The sequence below is a fragment of the Lampetra fluviatilis genome, chromosome 4 (genome assembly GCF_964198595.1).
Source record: "Lampetra fluviatilis chromosome 4, kcLamFluv1.1, whole genome shotgun sequence".
NCBI classification, from domain to species: Eukaryota; Metazoa; Chordata; class Hyperoartia; order Petromyzontiformes; family Petromyzontidae; genus Lampetra; species Lampetra fluviatilis.
In genome coordinates, this window is record NC_136278.1 from 26,337,922 (window position 1) to 26,360,661 (window position 22,740).

General features: G+C 44.4%; 1 protein-coding gene across 5 annotated transcripts in view; it reads left to right on the plus strand.

The window, feature by feature from the left end:
* Window positions 1-22,740, plus strand: part of MTCL1 (microtubule crosslinking factor 1) — a 38,761-nt gene that overhangs the window by 11,174 nt on the left and 4,847 nt on the right. For 3 of the 5 annotated variants that reach the window (XM_078855883.1, XM_078855882.1, XM_078855879.1), the window contains exons 4-11: window positions 4,780-4,842; window positions 10,049-11,284; window positions 12,289-12,423; window positions 12,806-12,931; window positions 13,503-13,736; window positions 14,502-14,681; window positions 15,895-16,065; window positions 20,368-20,601. In XM_078855883.1, coding sequence (XP_078712009.1) covers window positions 4,780-4,842; window positions 10,049-11,284; window positions 12,289-12,423; window positions 12,806-12,931; window positions 13,503-13,736; window positions 14,502-14,681; window positions 15,895-16,065; window positions 20,368-20,601 — 2,379 coding nt within the window. The remainder of the gene's footprint in view (window positions 1-4,779; window positions 4,843-10,048; window positions 11,285-12,288; window positions 12,424-12,805; window positions 12,932-13,502; window positions 13,737-14,501; window positions 14,682-15,894; window positions 16,066-20,367; window positions 20,602-22,740) is intronic. The other 2 variants (XM_078855880.1, XM_078855881.1) reach the window with 2 other exon arrangements.

Consider the following 22,740-nt stretch of genomic DNA (forward strand, 5'->3'; position numbering starts at 1 on the left):
ACTGTGACTGCATTGTCATATCTTGTGAAAACAAGAATAGATACACAAGTGACCTAATTTTCACAATCAAATATACATCGCATCCAACAGACACGCAGCACGGACTAAGAAGTAATACTTAGTGGCATGTATCGTGATATTTGCACATCATGTTTACGTTTACTTGTTGGACTTTATTGACACCGTCGGAAGCGTCATCGATGATATCTGCCGTTTTTCTTTTCAATTTCACTTCCACTTCGCCTCATCCGTAAATCTGCTTTTCATTGCACATCTGAGCGCTCGCCGAATAACGTCAATGTGGATCGAGAGAGTAGTGTTGCACGTCTCCCGAATGCAGAACGCTTGTATCGGGCACGGGCAAACGTGCGGTGCGTAAGCAATGAGCACATAAGTTCCAGAGACGCTTCCGCTCTCAGCGTGGTTCGCAGTGCTTTTCCCAAAAAAATAAACCTCGCCCCGCCGCCGGGTTGCAATTGTGGCCGAATTCTCGGCCATGATGTCATTTCCCTCTCGGTCATAGAAAACAATGGGGCTACCTCGGCGTTCTGAGAGCTCTATTGTTAAAGCGACGGCTTTATTGATTGTACATGACAATGGTGGTATTGTGCGAGCCTTCGCATGACCTCTGACAGGTTCCTCTGTAGTGGATTTCCTTTTTAACCAGAGCAGTGAGCCAAGCACCTTAAGTTCCTTGTCTAGTATAAACATATTTGCTTCATGTCATGGATGTTATGTGTTCAACTATTATACACTGCAAACACGATGCAACAGGCATGGACTGATCATGGCTGCAAACTAACACTGGGTCCCATTTAGGTAACTTGTGACATAGTTGCAGCCGGCGTGTAATTTCATTTTTTACTGGAGTGTAATTTGGCTTCAGAAAGTGGCACAAGATGCTAAAATAGAATCTAAATTAAATCACTGGACAGACTCAACTCCATATGTTCAGGTCATAAGAGAGAAGGTAAAACAATGGCAGTTGGTCTAATTTATTTTAAATAGAACACTTATACCCATGTCATGTGATGAAAATACTTATGAACATTCGACTTACGTACGATCACCGATACGAACAAACCTGTCCGTATGTCCAGTTGCCTGTTCGGACTGAGAGCCGTAAGTTCAACCGCCGCGCAATAGATAGCGGTGGTGGCATCTACATCTGCAGAACATGAAGAATCAGTGACATCTACATATACAGGAGATTATACAACTTTTAAAGCCATTCCCCGTGTTTAGTGTACATGCCGTACAACATGTTTGGAATCGACAGGAGTAAAATTGGACTTACGAACAAATCGACTTACGAACAGACCTGTGGAACCTGACTCGTTTGTAAGTAGAGGATTCCCTGTATATGTTTTTTTTAATATAGCCTTATATATGTCGTTTTGGCGGGATGGACTCGTGCATGCATGCAATTACTGTAGAGACCCCGCCTGCCCCCCAGCTCAGTACTTGATATATTTAAGTTGAGATCTAAGTAAGATAATGTCGCACTTTTAACTCACAGTAGGCTTGATTCATTGCCACAGTTGAAAATGTTTACCCGAATGCCTTCATGTCAATGTGGTTAGCATTAAAATAAAAAGGTACAGTGTTAGACCACGGGAGGTGGGATTGCTGATTGAAGCAGAATTGATTGTTGTTGTGCTCCTGCTGCTTGGTTTTTAATTAATTCCCCCAAATGGCACTGCATTTAACCAACGCCACAGTCAATACAAGCTGATTTATGAAAATGATGGTGAAGTTTGTATATGGATTGCTTGGTCAGGCACATTGATTTTTTAAAAACCTATGAATAATGAATGATATATGTACTTAATGACATTAATGTATAATTGGAGTAAAGTGCATTAAGTGAAACACTGCATCCGTACTGTTAACCTCTTTCAAGGCTGCAATGATTGGAAGTATAGTACTTGCGATCTTTGACCTTTTGCCCTAAGCAATATATTATCAGGGGCACAGTGTTCGACACTAGAATCGCCATGCAAATTCCACACTTCCTCCAAATGGTTTAAGCACTGCCACGGGAAGGCCTGACATACAGAGGCAGGCAGGCAGAGCAACAGAAAACCATCCACATTGCAATCATATTTCTCTCTTGTGAGACATTCAAAAGCGCAGAAAGCTACAAAACAGCCGCGCGTCGCTTGCTGGCCGATCCTCTAACAAGTTGGTGATCGATGCAGACAGGCCAATAAAGGACTCATCGGACTGCAATGTGATCGGCGTAAAGTATGTGCGTTCTGAACAGTCCGAAGGGCGCTTGCCGGGAATAGCTGTAGAGCCCTGGCACGCGGCAAAGCCTTTAACCCAACGCTGCATTCGCGTGTTTACGGCTATTGGCTTCACAAATCATATCCCTCTCTACACCATGCCTAGCTTGATGAGCAACATTTCAAGGAGAAACAAACTGACTGCTCAATACATGTGCCAGAAGGTTAATGTTTCAGCAGGGCCATAATCTTATATTTCAGCTACCTGGCCTGATTTTAGATGAATACTGTATTTACAGGGTGTCTGTATATAAATATGTCATCCGTTATATAAAAACGACAGCATGTTTATCTGCCTGATGGAATAGTAGCATGGTGGAAAATATATGTTTTATGTACCCAAGTCTTTACTTTACTAAAAATCTTGAATTATATATATTCAACAACACATAACAGAAGCATTCAACACAATCACACCCGACATGTCTGGTAACACCATGAAGACATTTAGAGGTTTAGAGATCTAAAACTAACATGATGAAAAAAAATCTTAACATGGCCAAATGCGTGTGTAGTTGTGTCGGCCTTGCTAAAACTACCATACAATTATATTTCTTCATTGACAACCTGTATATAGTCATGTGGCTTTACCGAAAGACCCAATGAATATGAATTCCTGCAGTCACGAAAGCTTTAAGTCAAGAGACAACCTTATAGTTCAATCAAAAGGTCTACTGTATAATAAAAATATACGAAAGACACAACATGAATAATTGCTGCGAAGGTGTCATAGTTCTTAGTTCTACCACACCCAGTTCACAGTTTTCAATACCAAGAGCAACATCGGGAAATTAAAATATCTCAATAAAAAATAAGAGATAGAATTTCAGGTCACGGGCCATCATAAAAAATTAGTTCTTCAGGACGTGCGATTAACTTCGTTGGATTACAAATCCTGCATTGTAAAAGTAATGCGTGGACGTTGCACAATGGATTCTTTTGTGGGGTTTAATGGGTGAAATTGGAAGCACTTGAAAACAGGGGCCAGGGCTTTAAGAGAGCTGCCATGCCGCTGAGCAAATGCACAGCAGCTGCTCGTGCTGGCGACACCCACCAGGGATGAGCCGAGTGCCAGCCCCTAGGGGCAACACTCACAATTTTGCTGCTCAAACATGAGACAAAGGCACTTTGGGGCCACTAATTCCAAGGCTCTTTTAAATGCTACAATGTTCCGTAAATGTGGCACGTTCTAAAGGTGGATTTAGGGGTTTAAAAATGGCAAAGGGGAACACCGCTTTAAAGCTTTCGTGACTGCAGGGATTCATCTTCTTGGTTCTTTCGGTAAAGTCACGTAGAATGGAAATAATAAAATAATAAAAATAAAACATAATCAAATTATTCTCACGCCGTTTCGGCCACAACGCAAGCAGCCGTCCTCAGGTGAAGAACAGGTCAGACTCTGCCTTTTCGACAGACCTGTTTTTCACCTGAGGACAGCTGCTTGCGTTGTGGCCGAAACGTCGTGAGAATTATTTTATTATGTTTTATTTTTATGATTTTATTTCCATTCTACGTGACTTTACCGAAAGAACCAAGAAGAAAGGGAACACCGCTGTCACGTTTCATTTGCCCTTATGGATTTTGCGCAATCATACTTTACATTGACTCGTCATTCACATGTAATTTAACATCTGGGTGTATTTAATTGGGCATGAAGCGTCATGTTTATAAACTGTATTCTTCATCACGTTACCAACGAGTGAATTGATTGTTAAGATGCGTTTTGTGTATAAATGTATAGCTACAGTAGAGTTATGTATATTGAGTTTTTTTAACCAATTGCTATTCACAAGCCTCATTGCTGTTAATAGTCCAGTCACATGCAATTGTCATGGATGTCCATTTTAACTAAATAAGGTAATTTACAAGATTAACTATGCAAGTTAACTATAAAAAATCCAAATGGATGTGAGATGTTTGTGGTGGTATTTCATAAAAGAAAATAATGTTACAAAAAATCAGACTTTATTTTAACATGCATTTGCTCTTTGAAATAATGGAGTTCTTTATGTATGTGCTAGGTTAAGTGGGAGTTGCTGGATTGGCCGATTGGCACAATAAAGCGGTTGTAAAAATTGGACCTCCTAATTTGGGTCTACCTCATTATTAGTTCAGGAATATCCCCTCAAGGTAATGACATAAAACTAATTCAATTAATATTGTCAAGACGATCACTCAGGAGAAGAGTGGGCAGGATGTCATGAGTTTCAATGGCACTGTGTCCCAAATCTTCTCAACAAAAGGACATGAATATCTCAGTAGGCTTTACACTCTGTTTTAAGTGGGAAGATTTATTTCAATAATGCGTACACATACTGCGCGTTTTCAGGAGCACTGTGTGTGAGCAGTGTATGGTTAACTGGTAACCAAAGTACGCTGCCCTTGTGAGTTGTGGGATTTATGCAAAATAAGATTGTACTGCAATGTGTTCACAGCTGGTTTTAATTTAAAACAAACATCTGATTGATCGTGTAAAAATGTTTTTTTTCAGAGCTCGCTTCGGAGGCGTGGCAGCAGGGAGCTCTACAAACCAGAAAAGAGACCTTTGTCCCAGGTTGGTGTTATGAGCTTCAACTCTTTGCCTCAGGAATGAATGCACATTCAGTTCATTAAACAAGGCGGCCAAGGCATTCCTGAGAGTATATTAATGTACAGGGTGTTTCAAATGGATGGACCCAATTTGAAATCGCTATATCTCTGCAACCACGAACCGCCCATGAATTAAACTCTTACCACTTCAAAGGGCGGGGTATAGAGAGGGCGGGGCATAGAGAGGGCGGGGCATAGAGAGGGCGGGGCATAGAGAGGGCGGGGCATAGAGAGGGCGGGGCATAGAGAGGGCGGGGCATAGAGAGGGCGGGGCATAGAGAGGGCGGGGCATAGAGAGGGCGGGGCATAAAGAGGGCGGGGCATCGAGTTTCCCAGCGCACAAATAGTCCCTAGACTCAGTCATTCGCAAGATGGCGACCCCGCAACACAAGGGGCGTTTTGCATTCTGCAGTTCAGCAAGACTGAATCCGTAATTGCGGTGCAGCGTGCGTTTCAATGGCGTTTTGGCATCGATCCGCCAATGTGAAAGAGCATGGTGGCACAAAATACCGTGTTTTTGTGCCACCATTAGCGACTAATCTGGATGACCTCAAAAACAGAATCACGGCAGCGTGAGTGGAAGAAGACACTTTGAGAGGCGTTTGGGACGATTTCAACTATCGTCTCGATGTAGTCCGTACAGCAGGTGGAGGGCACATAGAGCATTTATAAAATGGTTAGTAAAACTTGATAACTCATTAAACCGTTTGTACTTTTTGTGTAATTGTAACATGTTGCCATCGTGAAATATACTGATTTGAAATGGGGTCAATCATTTTAGAACACCCTGTATTTAACATGTGTTTCCACTTGCCCATCCAAAACAGGTAATTAGTATATGCTGTATCTTATATATAAAATGAACAGCCATTTATCAATCCATTTACTGGGTGGAGGCCTCTGCATCCAATGTCAGTCATAGTGGTTGTTTGGCCATCCTTCACCAGGCTGGTTCATTACAGTTCGGTGAAGGAGGCACCCAGGATCAGTCCAGATTACACGTGCCACTGATGTCATCCGTGGTCAGCCATCGATCTCGGATCCCCGGGTTCATCGCATAGTACATGAGCCACAGTGTCACCGCTCCCCACAAACAATAATATACAGTTTTAAATCATCGTCGTCGAAATAAATATGATAATAATGGCTCCCAGAGATAAATCTCAGTGTTTCCCATGCCGAATTACGAGTCGACACGAGCCTGAAATCTGATTAACAAGAAAGCGTATATAAAGAGCTTTCATTTTCCCTGAGGCTTTCTTCAGCTTTAATGAGCTTTGCTGCCATACACATTACACTGTGGCAAGCGCAGCAATTCCGATCAATGGTCAGTGAGGCTGAATAGAGCTGACGCGTAGAGAGAGCCCGACCATGGGTGAGGGAAGAGTAAGGCAAGTGGAATATAACCACACTACTGTGCATTTTGCCACCGGCGTAACTGATTCTTATACAGTAAAACCTTGGATTGCGAGTAACTTGGTCTGTGAGTGTTTTGCAAGACGAGCAAAATTTTGTAATAAATATTAATTTGTTAAACGAGCGAGGTCTTGCAATACGGGTAGCACGTGTATACGCTTTGTCTGCCGAGCGTCATGTGATCACAACTGATATACGAGTGTTTTGGATTACAAACACGTTTCCGGAACGAATTATGCTCGCAATCCAAGGTTTTACTGTAATTGATTAATCCGCACATTTATGTGCTGAATGTCCAGAGCGTATGTATGAAGGCCTCCTAAAATAATATGAAATGTATTTATGCAATACTGTACGATTCAGTCAGTTAATTACTACTGTATAAGCAATGATTGATTATGTGTACACTGTACACAGTATGATTACATTTTAAAAGCTTTGGATTCCAATTCATCAATATAGACCGTATTCCACTTACTAAAACAAAACACAACTCTGCATTGGTAAACATTTCCACACGACCTCCTGGCGCGACGTGATCACGCTGACACTGGCTGGACAGCCTTCAAAGTGTGCCATCGGTGGTGTTTCAGTGCCATTTTAGGCTCTAAATGCGTTCGGCTCAATTCTGAGTCTCTTTCCATCACATCAGGAGCGTATTTAATTAAAGGCTACCCTGAACATCGATAAACGTAGCCCAAGATAACCTCCGTTCTCCTGTGATTACGTTTTACAGTGCTATATGCGACAGGCAAACTCGGACGGTAAGCGCGTTAGCTGCGAGGAAAGCTCTTAGAGGGCTTTACGTGCAGAGCACACCAACATATGCCCTGCATGTATATGTATGGAAGAATAAGAATAGGCTTTACCCTTTCTGGCAACAGAACAGGTGTTGAGATATTCAAACGCCAAGTAAATACCTATTGAACGGCATCGGGTCTCAATTAACTACACATAGTTGTGACAAAACATGCAAAGAAACATGCTCTGAAAATATTTGCATTGTGTTTGAAACTGATTGGCCTACACCAGAGACAGCTTTCTTTATGCTCACCTTTTGGCGTTCTCTGGTGAGACACTGATGAGACTAGGCCATAAAGAAGGCTGTCTCTGTTTAGGCCAATCAGTTTGAAAGACAATGCCCATATATTATCAGAGAATGTTTCTTTGCGTGTTTTTCCTGCCTTATTGCCAGAAAGGGTGAAGCCTATTGTTATGTTTTCATCATTTTGATACTGGCAAAAATGTCCCATAGATGTATGTATGTTGAAATTCTTTCGTACCGTGTATAGCCAACTATGCTAGTCGGAGGTGCTTTAGACTTCTACATGGAAGCATAGTCCGAGATGGCATTTATAAAGGGTAGAACCCCCTGTTCTTGCGGCAGCCAATATATTTATTGTATAAATGTTGGTAGAATGCCACCCCCCTCAATCATTTCCACTTGCTGCACACGTGTTGGCGCAGAGAATATTAATATACCAAGGCAGATTCACTAAATAAATATGATTTAGAATGGGGTTTAGCAAGTAGACTGTAATAATTTTCAATTTAATTTTCTTCCGGTTAATACATGTATTATTTAAATTTTCTTAAGTTACTTTTCACCAAAAATAATGGAGACAATATTTATACGTGGGTGTTTCAATGAGAGCTTTTTTTTGTTCCATGACAACTTTAGCACGTTCACCGCTTGTTGGAGAGGTTCGTGGTTCAAATCTGGCCAGCCGGCCTGGTTATTACTGTGGGTGTATTTGCCGTAAAATATGCGCAATCTGCTTTGCAGTGGACGTTAAAGACCATGTGACGTAATTCAACACGAGCAGGAGGGCATTATGTGCTGACATCATGGTTCATATTTGCCAAATTTGGATTCCACATAGCAACATTGCCCCCGACTGCAAAACTTTCTGCAGACCATGTCTGTGAAACATAGTGCCTTCATGATCGCCTTTCAATTTAAGAATGGCACGAATACCGAATGTACTTCATTATTACGTCCGAGTGATTTCAGTAAAGATTACACAGTAAATAGGCAATGCTCCCTAGTATTGGTTTGCAATATTTTTTTAAAGACTCTTCTGATCATTGGCGGATATATCATGCGATCAACGACTCTGGCAGCACCATTGCACAATCGCACGTTAGGAGAGCAGTGAGCCGTTATCGGATTGTTTTTGTTTCTAACGTATAAAGACAAGTGAAATGTATCAACCAATGAAGCTGCAGTATGGTGACACGTTAATCAACCATGTCAAAATTTGCAACTATGTATACTATATACATATGAAACAGCACCCATACATTTTTTCTAGTTTTTGCCATCAAATATAGTACAGTACACTGGGCACATATATAATGTATAAAACATGTGTTTAACATGTAGGCTTTCGCGACCAATATCATCCATAATATCAATATCAACCAAAAAAATCTCTTATTGGAAAACATATGTTGATGAAGGCAGCCAGTCTCAATTACGTTTCAACATCGTCAAGTGTCAGATGTAACTCTTGCCTGAAGCCACGCATAGTCGTGTACTGCCGTGTTTTACACTCGTGAAGCGTGCGAGACTGACGGCCAGCACGGCAGTAAATATGCATGTGGCTCGGACATCGCCTCACCTCGTAACCGTCACTGTTGCACCGTCAGCCTGGTAACAGGAAGCCGTCACACTCGAGCACCGACACAGATTTATTGGGCGACTGACAAATCACCTGGCCGCTCAAGAGCAATGTCAATTAACCTCAGGGGTCATCGCGTGTGATCATTCAAATGGGTGCAATCCGATTTAAAATTATTACTTGCAAAGGTGGAGCTTACCGCTGCCTCTTTCGAATACAAATAGGCAAATTGCACCGCAAATGTTCCCAAATATTTGCAGAAGACTGCTTGGGTTTCATGAGGCACTTCATTGTTTACAATGTATAGGGGTGGGGGGAGGGCGAGCTGGAGAGGGAAGGCAGACTAAATAGAAGGAAGTGAAACAAAACAAAACAGATTTCCTGTGCCCCTGACTAAAGCACAGGGAGGGAGGCACGGTAGGAACAACATACACCCTTCAAAATAGCAGGAAACCAGGCTTGCGCAGGTCACACCCATGAGCTGCGGAGAAACAAAGCCACTTTAACTGCGACGCTGCCAATGTGACAGAGCGCTGATTTGTGTCGGTGTCCATTTGGGAATCTTAGCCCCCTGACCCTTAATCGAAACAGGCATATGAATAGTTTTCATCTTAATAATGGACCCCTCACGTCTTCCTTTGTCCCAGGTCGTGACATCTCGATAGCCTCTCGCACTAGTTATGAATTAAGAATCCAAGCAAATGTTATAAATAAATAAAATTCATATTGTATTCCCTGGATTATCAATACACTTTCGGATGAAGGCCCTGCCCATTCGTTGTCAGTCACAGGGGTTGTTTGACCACACTTCACCACACTAGTCAGTGTGGGTTAGTAATAGGGGTGCCCAGGACTGGTTCACATTCCGCATCTCTGATTAGCACGGTTGGCGACATACGTTTCAAAAGGAGTTTAACATACATACATTGTCAGCTATAGTCGGAAATCAAACTCGTATCACGAGGTTCATACTGCAGTGCACGGACCACTGTAGCCAAATCCACCCCGAGGCTGGTAATGATATAATAAATAAAGTTGAACATCAGCTATGATCAACATTTAATTTTGTTACAGCTCGATTTGACATTGCCATGCAGACACCACAAACATCACCGTTCACCACTCTTGCAGGAGGACAATGCAGACCTCAAGTGCCAGTTGCAGTTTCTGAAGGAGGAGGCTGCGCTGATGCGCCGCAAGATGGTGCGCGTGGGGAAGGAGCGAGACCGCTTTGAGCAGGAGCTACAAAAGTACAAGGCCTCGTACGGCGACCTGGATGGGCCTCTTACAGCAGGCGACGGAAGCTCGGCCATCGGCGGTGGCCCTCCGAGCACGCGGGAGACCGAGCTGAAGCTTCGCCTGAGGCTCGTGGAAGAGGAGGCCACCGTCCTGAGCCGCAAGATCGTGGAACTGGAGGTGGAGAACGGAGGCCTCAAGAGCGAGATGGAAGAGATGAAGTGCCACTGCGAGAAGGGGTCTGCGACGGCAGAAGGCTCTGATGCGGACGACCACAGGTCGTGCATTTCGGTGGATGGGGATCTTGGCGAGTCGGCCTGCGAGCTCAGGCGCCACCTCCAGTTCGTCGAGGAAGAGGCGGAGGTCCTGCGTCGGTCGGTGGTGGAGCTGGAGGAACAAAATCGGCTGCTCACAGAGGAGCTCGGACGCTCGCGGCCGGGCTCTGACCCTGAAGGTGACTGGGACGAAGAGATGTCTGAGAGTGGACCCCCGTCATCCGAAAGTCTGCAGGAGGAGCTTGACATCGCACGCAGCAAGATCGGGCAGCTGAGTGGCAAGTTGGCAAAATTCCAGTACGAGAACAGGATTCTGCTCTCCAAAGCGCAGGGCAGTGATCTCGTCTCCCAGGCGAGCCACAAGGAGAGCACCGACGGCAGTCTCGAGGACCTTGGAGAACCGTCCCAAATGAGACGCGAGGGGCCCGTGGGTGGTGAGGGAGAGAACGAGGACCATCGGGAAGAAGCCACTTCTCAAATGGAGAATGACATGAACCTGCTGCTGAGACGATACGAGGAACCGCGGAAACTCGCGCGCTTCAGGAGTGAAGCGGAGCGTCTCGGGAAGGTTATAGAGTCGCTGATATCCGACACGGAGAGTTTGATCGGCGAAGCAAAGGATGCCATGCCGTGCAGTGAAGTCGAAGACAACGACGGAGAAGCTTCATTCGCGAACAGTGGACCACAACTCCTGGACAAAATCGATGCGAGGATGAGGGACATAGGCAAAGAACTGAAATCTTTTATCGAAAAACTTAACATTTCAGCAGATGATGCTGCCGATGAAGATAACACTTGCACAAGAGACACCTTCTCCCACTTTTCTCTGAATCGGGACCACACACTGGATTTCCAGGTGAGCACGGCTCGTGAAACCAAATGTTAAAAGGACTACACTGTATTTTTAAACCAGATTTTAAGCCTGCATTTTCACGTATGAAAATTAGAGTTGCGTACATGTTCAGGTTAATTTAATTACAATACACTGGTACTGTAAATGCCATATTGTAGTGTTCATAATTTGGATTCCTACTACAAACCACACGTTGATGTTGCTCCTGGTTAAACCTGGATACGTTTTCCAAGGAGGTTATGCAGCTGCAGTGTCTTCTAACCAGATAGAGACACAGAAAACTATGATCTTAATGCGACTTATATGTTCAATAACAAACGTATTTTAAAGGTACTGCGATATTGCATGTTAAAATGAAATGTCCATTGTGCCCTTAATCCACTTGCATTGTCATCCGTGGGGCTTACGATTGCTTTAACATGTTCGTTTAATACCATCGGTGCCATAAGGACTAATACATGTCATTGGCATGTTACAGCAATGTTAAGCCTGATAATAGTAATACTGTACAGAAAAATAAAGTCATGCTCACATGCCAAACACAGTTTTTGATGCTCTATCTAAAAACAAAAGATCAGCATGCTGCTGTTGCTATTCACTTATGTTTCTGCTTCTGCATGTGCGCATAACCATGGATTGTTGCACTCCCCCTTCCCTTCTCACCACTCTCCTCTGTCGCCCGTCATCGCAATGCAGATTTTGCAGCCAATCATCTTCTTAGTCCTCGCTCTCCTGTTATTTTCTTCCATGTCCTACGCCATAATCTTTAAGTTGGCTTTTATTTTTTTCCTCTTCATCGTCCTGTGATTCAATTACTCCGCTACGTGTTCGTTTTTATTTACGAAGATTATTTTCTATCGTTTCATATTTTTTTACGTTTAAAGGTCAAATTTTTCCTCTCTTGTCATTTTTGTTCTTGCGTGTGTTGTGTCTTTGCGCGCGTCGTGCGTGTATGTTGTGTGTTTGTCGTGTGTGGACGTCTGTCTTCTATAAACTGTATATAAAAGTCTGAGCTGGAGGATCAGGCGTCTTGGGATGAACATTCAGTTGACAAGGCTTGCAACCTAACACCTGCAGACAAAACCTCTTCCGGAGCGTTGCATGAACGAATGTATGGAAAAACAGATTCTGTGGAATCTGAGGTTAGTATACTAATACTATTAATATGATCCATATCAAGCTTAATTTGTAACTGTATCACTCTCACTTATATTTCAGTTGTCTCTTGCTGTTTTCTATCTTACGTGGTATAATTTTATCCCTTTGTTTTATGACACTAATTGCTGCCATTCTACAAATGAAATTCTGTCTATGCAGTATTTGTATTTTGCAAAAGTGTTGTTCATTAAAATAATTTTCACAAACGCAGCCTCAACCCTTAACGTACTAATAAAGATGCCCGCTCACAAAGGCCCCCCGCTGGAGCTGAACTTCTTAACGTGCAATTTTCAAATCAAGAGTGCAATTTTTATATTCTCTACAAATGTCCAAAATAACCGCACGTTGTATTATCTACACCATTAGCTACGAGAGTCGCAGGAAGTACTTTCAGAAGCCAACATGACCATTCAGCAACTTCAGGTGCAGTTGGAGCAAGAGCGGCAGTATCGGAGAGAGGAAAACCAACACCTGGAGAAGCAGATCTCCCTGGTGAGTACACCTGCCACTTGAATAACAAATACTGGGCATATGCATGAGCCCCATATTCTTCTAGTTCCCTGGCCTTGGGGCCATTGGGGCATGACTGTTTCCTTCAATTGATGTCTCATTGCAGTGGTCTCTCCGCCTCTCTCTGTCCGTCACTCCGTCTTTCAACTGAGACAGCTTCTATCCCATCTCTTGTTTGATGTTTAGGCAGATCACAGGCTTCCTCGCTCCCTAACACCGTCCAGTGTGTTCTTCATCACCGTCATTTGCAGCCAGTCACCGTTCCATCCTGGTTATGTGTTCAAAACGTTAGTGTTTCCTATTTTTGACGTGACTTAGTCGCCTTTGTATGCCCGTTTGATTTTTCCAGGACTTCCTTGTTCATTGCGTGCTCTTTATAAGACATTTAATAAATCCCGAAGGCTTCCATTTCAAAGGCGATATGAGAGAAATCAAACGGTGATGACAAACGTCTAAACCTCGTCTCCGGCATTGGCCACAGTATCTCGTGCAATCGAAAGGCAGTGCCACCTGACACGGCTGCCCTTCTTTTCCGAATCTTGTTGTACGAAAGCTCAAGGCGGAGCAACGGAAGCTGGCGCTGCGGCGGGACTTTGAGCTGCAGAGTGTGCGGCTGCAGCAGAAGCTGGAGCGCCGCGAACTGGCGAGGGCTCGCGGATCGCTCGTGCAGGAGGTGCGCTGCCTCCGCCAGGGCCTGGCGCTCGTGTGCGCGCGGCTGCGGGCCGTCGTGCGGCACTGGAGGCAGGGCCGCAAGGACCTGGGGCTCGGGGACGAGGCCTTCCTCGACGTGAGTAGACGGCCGCGGTGGCGAGATGTTGACGACCTCGCCGAGTTTACAGGAGGTCGCTTGTATATTTGTAGTTTGCGTGTTCTCCCCGTGGTCGTGTGGATTTTTCTCCGGGTCCTCCTCCTGTTTTTCCCTCCACATTTAGAAACGTGCGTTGAGGGTGTTTGGCTGTTGTAATCTTCCACGTGATAAGCCACTTTGTTGGGCTATCATTTTTGGCAGGTCACTTCTGAAAAATGGCTATTGCTCAGTGTGCCCTACCTGGTAAAATAAAAAATTGTTTAAAATTGTTTGCTTTATTTATTTATTTACGGGACCATCTTTTGTCCCCTGCTTCACAATTTTTTGTTTACTCTCATCGAGTGTGGCGACAAGGGTGGCCCTTCCCTGAAGTACAAATAAACCTGGACATTGCATTGGAAGAAATATATTTCAAAATGCTGAAAGAGGAAAGGGACTGCATGTAAATACACCGTTTTTGTTGGTGTTTTATCACGTAACTTGCAAATACGGGGACTTTCAGTCGCCTGGGAAGACTCGCAGACTTCCCTGGACAGCCACCTCAAAAAGAAGAGGACAACCCTGGACAAAAACCACGGCAGGTTGGGAGCCTATTGGGGACCCGAGCCAGGGTCCTATTGCTGTTCCTAGGCCATTCCTGGGGCCAGCGACGCCTGGTTTCCAGTGGTTGTCAAAACACAGCGTGGAGTGAGGGTTGAGGCACGGGTCCGTCCCATTGTGTGATTGTGTGTGTGTGTGCTGCAGCTGGATGGAGCTGCGGATCTCAGTCTGGTCCTGGTAGAGAAGGATCTTCTGGAGGACCTGTCAGAGGCATCCAACACGTCGGAGAGCACAGAGGACAGCGGAGTGCACTCCTTACTGGAAGGCTTGGCTGAGAAGAGAGACAGCCTCACCGCCATGGAATGTCTGGGCAAATGGGAACAGGTCGGTGCAGTGGCTTTTAAATTCACTGGACGCATTTCCCATGTGAATGTGTGAATGTCAAGCGTCCGTCAAAGTGATCACTCGTGAGTCACTCGGGACAAAACCTTTTGCCAAGCATGACACTTAAGGTTATTTGGAAAATTGTTATCGACAAAAAACAAAACTATTGCTCATACCATAGATAGCAACACAAGTATAATGATGCCTACACAATTAGAAATATAAATAAATCATAATTGTAAACTGTTTGTAATATAACCAGTTACATTCATAATGACGATTGCTGTGTATTTTGCAGCCTGTAATATTCACATATTGCACACACATTTTTATATAAAGCAGTGTGCACATGCACTTACACATTAGATATTAAACGCAAATGCCCCGTGCGTGTTTAAATTTGGTGCCAAAGTCACTAGGTCATCATAGCCAATGCCGTTGATGACACACCACACCTTGCTGTTACTTACATCCTTCAGCCAGATCTCTTAGTTGGCACGGTAACTTCAAGGTCTACTCTCACAGTATCATCCCCACCTCTTTAGTGAAACGCAAGTTTATCCATACGCATACGTTTCTAGACTCTTTTCACGTGTTAAGAAAAGCGAGATGGACAGGCGGGGTTGCCATCTGAGGTACAAAACACGAGTAAATATCAGAAGAAAAATATTTAAATATACCAGATAAGGAGATAATTTAATGTAAATGTATTGTTGTGAGTTGTGTTGTTATTATTATTGCATCACTTAGAGACAGAAAACTGCACTTTCAGTGCCATGAGAAGACTTGCATTTTTCCCACGTCATCTACCGCAAATGAAAGGATGATCGTGGGAAAAAGGAAAACAACGAGGACAGGTGGTAATCCTAGTGGAAAGCCTATGTATGTATGTATGTTGAATGTCTTTCGCACCGTACCTAGCTATTCGGAGGTGCTATGATCCCGGGTACCTGTTGCCAGGGCTACCCAGAGGGGAAGAGGGGGGGGGTGATGGATGGAGGGGGGGGGGGTCACAAAATGGGCCTTCCACGTAAGGGGCCCCACAACGGGGCCTGCGTTTTTTTGCTGCTGACGAAATAAGGCGGCGGCGGGGTGGGGGGAGAAGTGGGGGCCCAAGTCGAATTCTGCCCTCAGGCATCCAGAATCCTCTGGGCAGCCCTGCCCGTAGATCTCTGCCCGACGGCTCCTGGTTCTCGTGATGTGGTCGTTCAAGCAGGGCCGGGAGAGCCGCCGTGTGCTCCTGGAGCTGCGCTCGGTGCTCGAGGACCTGCAGTCGGAGTTCCGCGAGGAGGAGCGGAGCCGCTCCGAGCTGCAGCGAGAGTTCGCCACCGAGAAGGCCACCTGGGAGATGGAGCGCGCGCAGTTCAAGTTCGTCCTGTCTCAGGTGACCGACTCTAGGGTTTGCCCGACCTGTCCTGGTTTGTCCTCTTAATCGGCGTAGCAGTGCTAGGAAGAAATCGGTACGTCTTCACGGGACGTTGAATAGATCTGGCTCTTGGCAGTGGCGGCGTAATAAATAATAAATACGCCACCCAAGACAGGGGGGCCGGCAACCTGCGGCTCCGGAGCCGCGTGTGGCTCTTTCCAGGCTGCTTCATGACGTGACGTGATGTGCGTGTGTGTACGCGTGCGTGTGTACGCATACATATTGGGGAGCGGTAGTGTAGCGGTTAGCGCGCTGCGCTATGAACCTGGCGACCCAGGTTCGATTCCCGCTCACGGCCAACACCAGTGACGATTATCTGAACCGGTCCTGGGCCTTCCCTAGGTCGACTCAGCCTGAAATGAGGACCTGGTGCGGTGTGTAAACAACGCCACTGGGGAGACAAAGGCGGTCGGGCGTGGTGCTAGCCACCCACCCCCTCGTGTACCGTTCCGGCCTTCATAGGTGCTCGCTAACAGCACTTGCCCCTACAGTCTGTTAAGGCTATATGGGGGATCTTTATCTTTGTACGCATGCACATGCATTGCGGCTCTTGGAATATTTAGTTTTGTACCGAATTTGAAACAAATGTCGCCTTCCCTTTAATTTTGGTTTGCCGACTGCTGACCCCAAAGACGATGCGTTTGCATGCCGTTCTCCCCCTCTTATGGCATCGTTACATATTCCTCCTCTCGCGTTACCTCAGAGGTGACAACCCTACACCGAACCCAACACCCAACACACACTCGGGACACACAATAAAGGATGGGGGTCTGTTACTTCAACAATTTCACATTGTGGCAGAGCACGCTTGCCTTTGCTTTGTGCTGCCAATTGCAATGTTGGCACATTACAATTATATAATTAATACGCGACAAGAATAACTAATTGCCACATTACATAAGTATTGTGATTCGTATTGGTTTTCATTTGGAATGATGTTGGCATGCATGCAATATGATTTCAAGTCTTTCACGAAAAACAACCATCAATCCTGAAAATATTACATGGAAAATATTAAGCGTTATTTTATTAGTTTTTTCACTTGGTAGAATTTGGCCAAACATTTCAGGGAGGAAACGTCATTAAATTAGTTTAGCTGCTCCACTTTTTTTCCTGTCAGGATAAGTATTATATAGGTCGCGTTGCAATATAAATGATATGAATTCTGATCTCTTAACCTGATTACTTTATACATTTTATATATACAGTATATGATGCATATCTTTCCAAGGGAATTGAGAATTATTCATACGCAGGGCTTTCAGTATTAGCATTACACACAATATATTGCAGTTACATTCTTATTAAATTAAACAAAAAAAACCCCTCTCTAAGTGGATAAACTACTGATATTCTCGTGAGCGGCAATGAAATATACGGCGATTCGATTGCATCCCCAGTAATAGTTTAGATGCGTTCTCAAATTATCGGTGACGACTTTAAAATAAGCTCCACAGCTGCACAAAGGACCTTAAAAAAAGACCCGAGAGTGGGCACTGTACACGCATCCCCTGCCGCAGATGTGCAAACCACCAGGAGTGATTTGCTCGATTGGTCACAGAAAGGCTGCAGTGGCAGGATTTGTGGAATGCTTCTACAGTATAAAGTCCGTTAGAAAGGTACGCTTTACCCAAACTGCAGGAAATCGTGCTGTCTGCCAATATATATACACACCACTGATGATCCATCTGTACAATGCAGAATGACATATTGACTCACAAATATCATTTCTGAACCTCACACTACACATATGAAATTGCATGTGTAAAAATCAACATTTCCAGATCCATTTATGCTGTATGTAAAGCGTCTATGTGGCCACCGCAGCCACTGTTTAGTTTGTTGTCCCTCCCCTGCACATCCGATTTGCACGTTTGGGTACGTACGGTGCAAAAGAAGTTCAGCATACATACATAGAGGCTGCTAGAATAGCCACAATGTAAAACAAAAAAAAAATCTCAAATCAAATTGTTACCTTGAATTATGACAATGCATTGAATCACTGCAGTGGGGGTGTGAATGATTAAACCTGGAATTGACGTAAAATGTGGATTAAAAATGTTACTTTCATTGGACCCTGCCAGAAATGTGCCACATTATTCAGTACACAACTTTGAATGTAAAGCTAAAAAATTCCAGCACGAGTAAAGTAAGGGGGAACCAGTCTTAACTAAAAGCCAAACAAATGGGAAACGACTAAAACATTTTTTCAATAGTGAAGAAAGACAATGAGATGTCAGTCATGTGATGGGAACAATAAAGGAGCTGGCGGGTGAGGAGGTGGAGACAGTTGTTGTGGAGATAAGGGATCACAGCAGTGGCATCTCGACCTCGAGCTATACAGCATCAAACGCACCACATCTGTTGTGTTTCTCACTTTTTGTGGCGCAAAAAAAAACAAGCATGTTAATGAAATCTTCTTGGTTCTTTCGGTAAAGTCACGTAGAAGGGAAATAATAAAATAATACAAATATTATTAGATTTTTTTATAATGTTTTATTTTTATTATTTTATTATTTCCCTTCTACGTGACTTTACCGAAAGAACCAAGAAGATGAATCCCTGCAGTCACGAAAGCTTTAAATCGAAATGTTAATGAAATTTGAACCAATCTGAGAGGTGTTTTAAAAGAGCCCCCCTACGTGTCGTAAAGCAGGCAACGAGTATCGGTTATGTGAGATTTGTGTTTCGCAATCAGAACAAGTGTTATGTGTGTTCAAAAGCATACTAACGAACAGGACAGTGGCCTGGAATCTCATTAATTAAAACTGTTGTTTTCTTGTATGGGCATTGAACTTTTGCACCTTACATAGCACGCCATCTGAATTGGGGGTGCGGGGGAAAGACAACAAACTATACACAAAAAAACTGTTCTAAAGAAATTCGTTTTTAATCTCAACTTAAAAGTGCATAGCTCCAGTGGCTCTCTTAATATCGGATGGAAAAGCGTTCCAGACGGCCGCAGAAGCGCCGTCTTTGTTCAATGGCCAGCAGCCAAAATCCGGGTGGCTCAGGGCTCAAAGCACTGAGACATCACTGCTGTGATACTGAGTTTGAATCTGGGCATCCACTTATGAATCAACCAGATTCTGTAATTCATCAAGCCGATTGTCTCAACGCCATTCACTAATAACTGAACAACAAACAAACACACGCACGTCACGTACAATTTGTTTTTTCGCTTTATTCGGCTGACTTGCAGCCTCGGAGAATTGAACCAAACGGTTTCACTGCTATGTTATGGAACTGTTTCTCATTAGCAGAGAAAGTGCAGCCCATAATGTGGAATGTACCTTGACAAGACCTCATTAGTTGTGATATTACTTGGTGCACACCCTATGAGCAGTGCTATGTGCAAACCCCGTGTGTTCTCCAGCACATGGGGTATGCACTGCTCTGCGAGAGTTCTGAAATTTAATAGTAGGTTTTTACCCTTTTAACTGGTACAAAACTGACACCTTTATTCAAGGCATCATGTTTGCAATGACCACAACACAAGTAGTCAAAAAAGCAAACAAAAAGAAGCAACTCTGATAAGGATGATAATATGCACTGTCCTTGAAGTTGATTGGCCCACACCCGAGACGGCTTTCTTTAGAGCCTAGTCCCCATTGGTGTAGGGCCAGATGACACCAGAAGGCGTACAACTCAAACATCATCTGGCCCTACACCAATGGAGACTAGGCTCTAAAGAAAGCCGTCTCGGGTGTGGGCCAATCAACTTCAAGGACAGTGCATATTATCATCCTTATCAGAGTTGCTTCTTTTTGTTTGCTTTTTTGACTACTTGTGTTGTGGTCATTGCAAACATGATGCCTTGAATAAAGGTGTCAGTTTTGTACCAGTTAAAAGGGTAAAAACCTACTATTATATTTTGCCACTGGTAAAAGAGATCTCATAGTGTAAGTTCTGAAATTATTATTCATCCAATGACATGATGCCCGTTTCACAAGTTGAGTTTGAACACTTGGAAATGGAGAATGCATATTTATACAAAAAGAAAAATGACTAGTTTCCAAAAATATGGATTTAAAATATCAATTGCCTCAGCGATTGAAAGCACCTTACATCACACCTCATCTCAACCATTCCAGTGCTCTGCGGTTGTATAACATCAATCCTCTACTGAAACCTATTGGCCAGCCAGAGCCAATCTAATAACCTAACTTGTGATGCGTCTGCTTGTTTGCTTGCGCTGGCACCGGCCAGCCAAAGCGATAACCTTGCACGGGACGCGTCTGGTCGCTTGCCCTGGCGCAGCTGCAGGCGGACATCTCGTCGTCGGGCGAGGAGCCTCCGCTGCCGGAGCAGCTGGCGGAGCAGCAGAAGGCGCTGCTGGCCGACATGCACGGCCGCACGCTGGAGCTGCGGCGCCAGCTTCACGCCGGCGAGCGCGGCTGGGGCCGCGAGCGCACGGAGCTGCTGCAGCGCTTCGACCACGAGCGCAAGGATTGGGAGCAGCAGCTCCGCCTGATGCGGCACAAGGTCCACCAGGTCGGCCGCCCGCCCGCCCACCCGGGGCAGCCACTCGCGCAATGTTTAACCACAAACGTTGAATTTGTACATTTGGTGTTCCTCGCCAAGTCTTACAGCGCGAGGCTCTCGCAAAGGTGCTGTGTTTTGCGGACGTAGTCTCGTGGTAGATTTATCGCTGTGTATGTAGCACTCGGATGGGTGAGCACCATGCACACCAGACTGGTGGAGTGGGCGTTGTGTGCAGTAGAGTGCAGCGCTGCAGAAAAAAAACATTGCTCCCCTCACCCTGCCCCCACCTTCACAAACCCGCACTGACCATCGTGGTGAAGTATTTGTTTGTATCCTGATCTCGGAATATCATTATTTGTGTTATCTACATATGTATGTGTTTTGGACTTCTTTCACCCATAGCCAACCGTGTTAATCGGAGGTGCGGGGGAAGGACAACAAACTAAACACAAAAGCAGTTCTTAAGAAATTAGTTTTCGATCTAGATTTAAAAGTGCGTAGCTCCAGTGGCTTCTCAATATCGGAAGTTAGAGCATTCCAGACGGCCGCAGAAGCGCATTTGAAAGCTTTCTCCCGATGAAGTAGTTTTTGGGCAGTTCTTCAATCTTGGCGAACTGGGACCATGGCACTGGCACACGTGGCCTGCTCTTCTCCAAATAGGATCCTAAATGTCCACGGTGAAGCAGACAGTGCGTATCTATGGTTGCTATACCCGAGGTGTTAACCAGGGCGGCTACGGATCACGAGCCACAAATCTCTGCAACCAACCAAACATTTGCCTTAGTTTATTAGTTCAAGTAATTATTGTGTAACGCACAGCACACGCATATTAAAATGCTTACTATTTGAAAGTTGACAATGATTCGAAGATGCATGGCAGGCTTTAACGGTACCGTAATTTAATAATGCAATTAATCATTATTCATATTGCAAGCATAGCAGTGCTCAAAACAATAAGAACACTTGCAAAGGTACGGCAAGATACGATTTTGCGATAATCGTTATATTTTGAAAACGGACATGTCACAGCGTATCGTGAAAAATGATATCGCGGCAACCCTTGACCTGGCTGATGGCTGCAGTGGAGGGGGGGGTGGTGGAACTCGCAAGTGATGGGGGAGGGGTACTGATCGTGTTCGCAGCTGCTGTTGAGCTCCTGTGGTCGACTCGCATAAGAGAAAAAAAGTAAAATGCCAAACATTGATTTATTGTTCTTCAGCAATGAGAAAATGCACCTCTATCAATGAAAAGGCTGCAGATTGGGTGAGACCAACGGAAAGCAAGAACAATTGCTCAATAGCTTAATCCTTTAATGTTTACGTAATTCGCGATTTTGTTCTGCTGTATTTTTCCCACTGTTGATGAGTGTCCTGTGATTACGCAGACTTTGCTCGTTTACTAAGCCACCTCGGCCAATGGTAACAGGATACAGTCATTGCGACCGCACATAAATTGGGAGTGTGAAATCGAATGCCCTCTAGCCACAACGCCACTCATCCACAGAAACACGGCAATCCCACAGTGGTAGGGTAGTGGTGGAATTATACAAACGTTTTCAAATCTGATTAGCATGAACAACTGCTAACATTTTTACAGTTCCATTTAGGGCATACTGAAACAACACTGGATATTTTCTGCATCCAATTACTATCCACCTCAACAAGTGAGAGCCTTGAGCTCTCACCTGTTCAGGCTCTCACCTGTCCAGGCTCTCACCTGTTCAGGCTGCCGTACGAAAAACGTTGAGCTCTGGCTCTGCGCCTCCGAGTTCTTGATCGAACGTTGCATACGATTTGCGAAACTGTGCGAATTATCAAGTGTCTTTATAATCATTACTATATGCATGTAAACCTGTATGGATTACAAGTCGACACATATTATAGTTAATATTTCAAACATGCTTACAGTTATGATGAACATCACCAAAATGTGCCCTATGGTATATATTCTACACACTTTTTTTTTATAAACTGATTATATTTCATAGTACATGATGGGTGGGGATGAGTGTAGGTTGAAGGAGGGCTGGTTACTAAGACAGGCTTTGGTGTGAGAGGCCCAGAGACTGGTGACCAAGAGGAAGATCTGTAGGCAGATCACGTGATACAGTAAGAGCAGACCTTGAAGGCCAACTTGTCAAGTTTACAA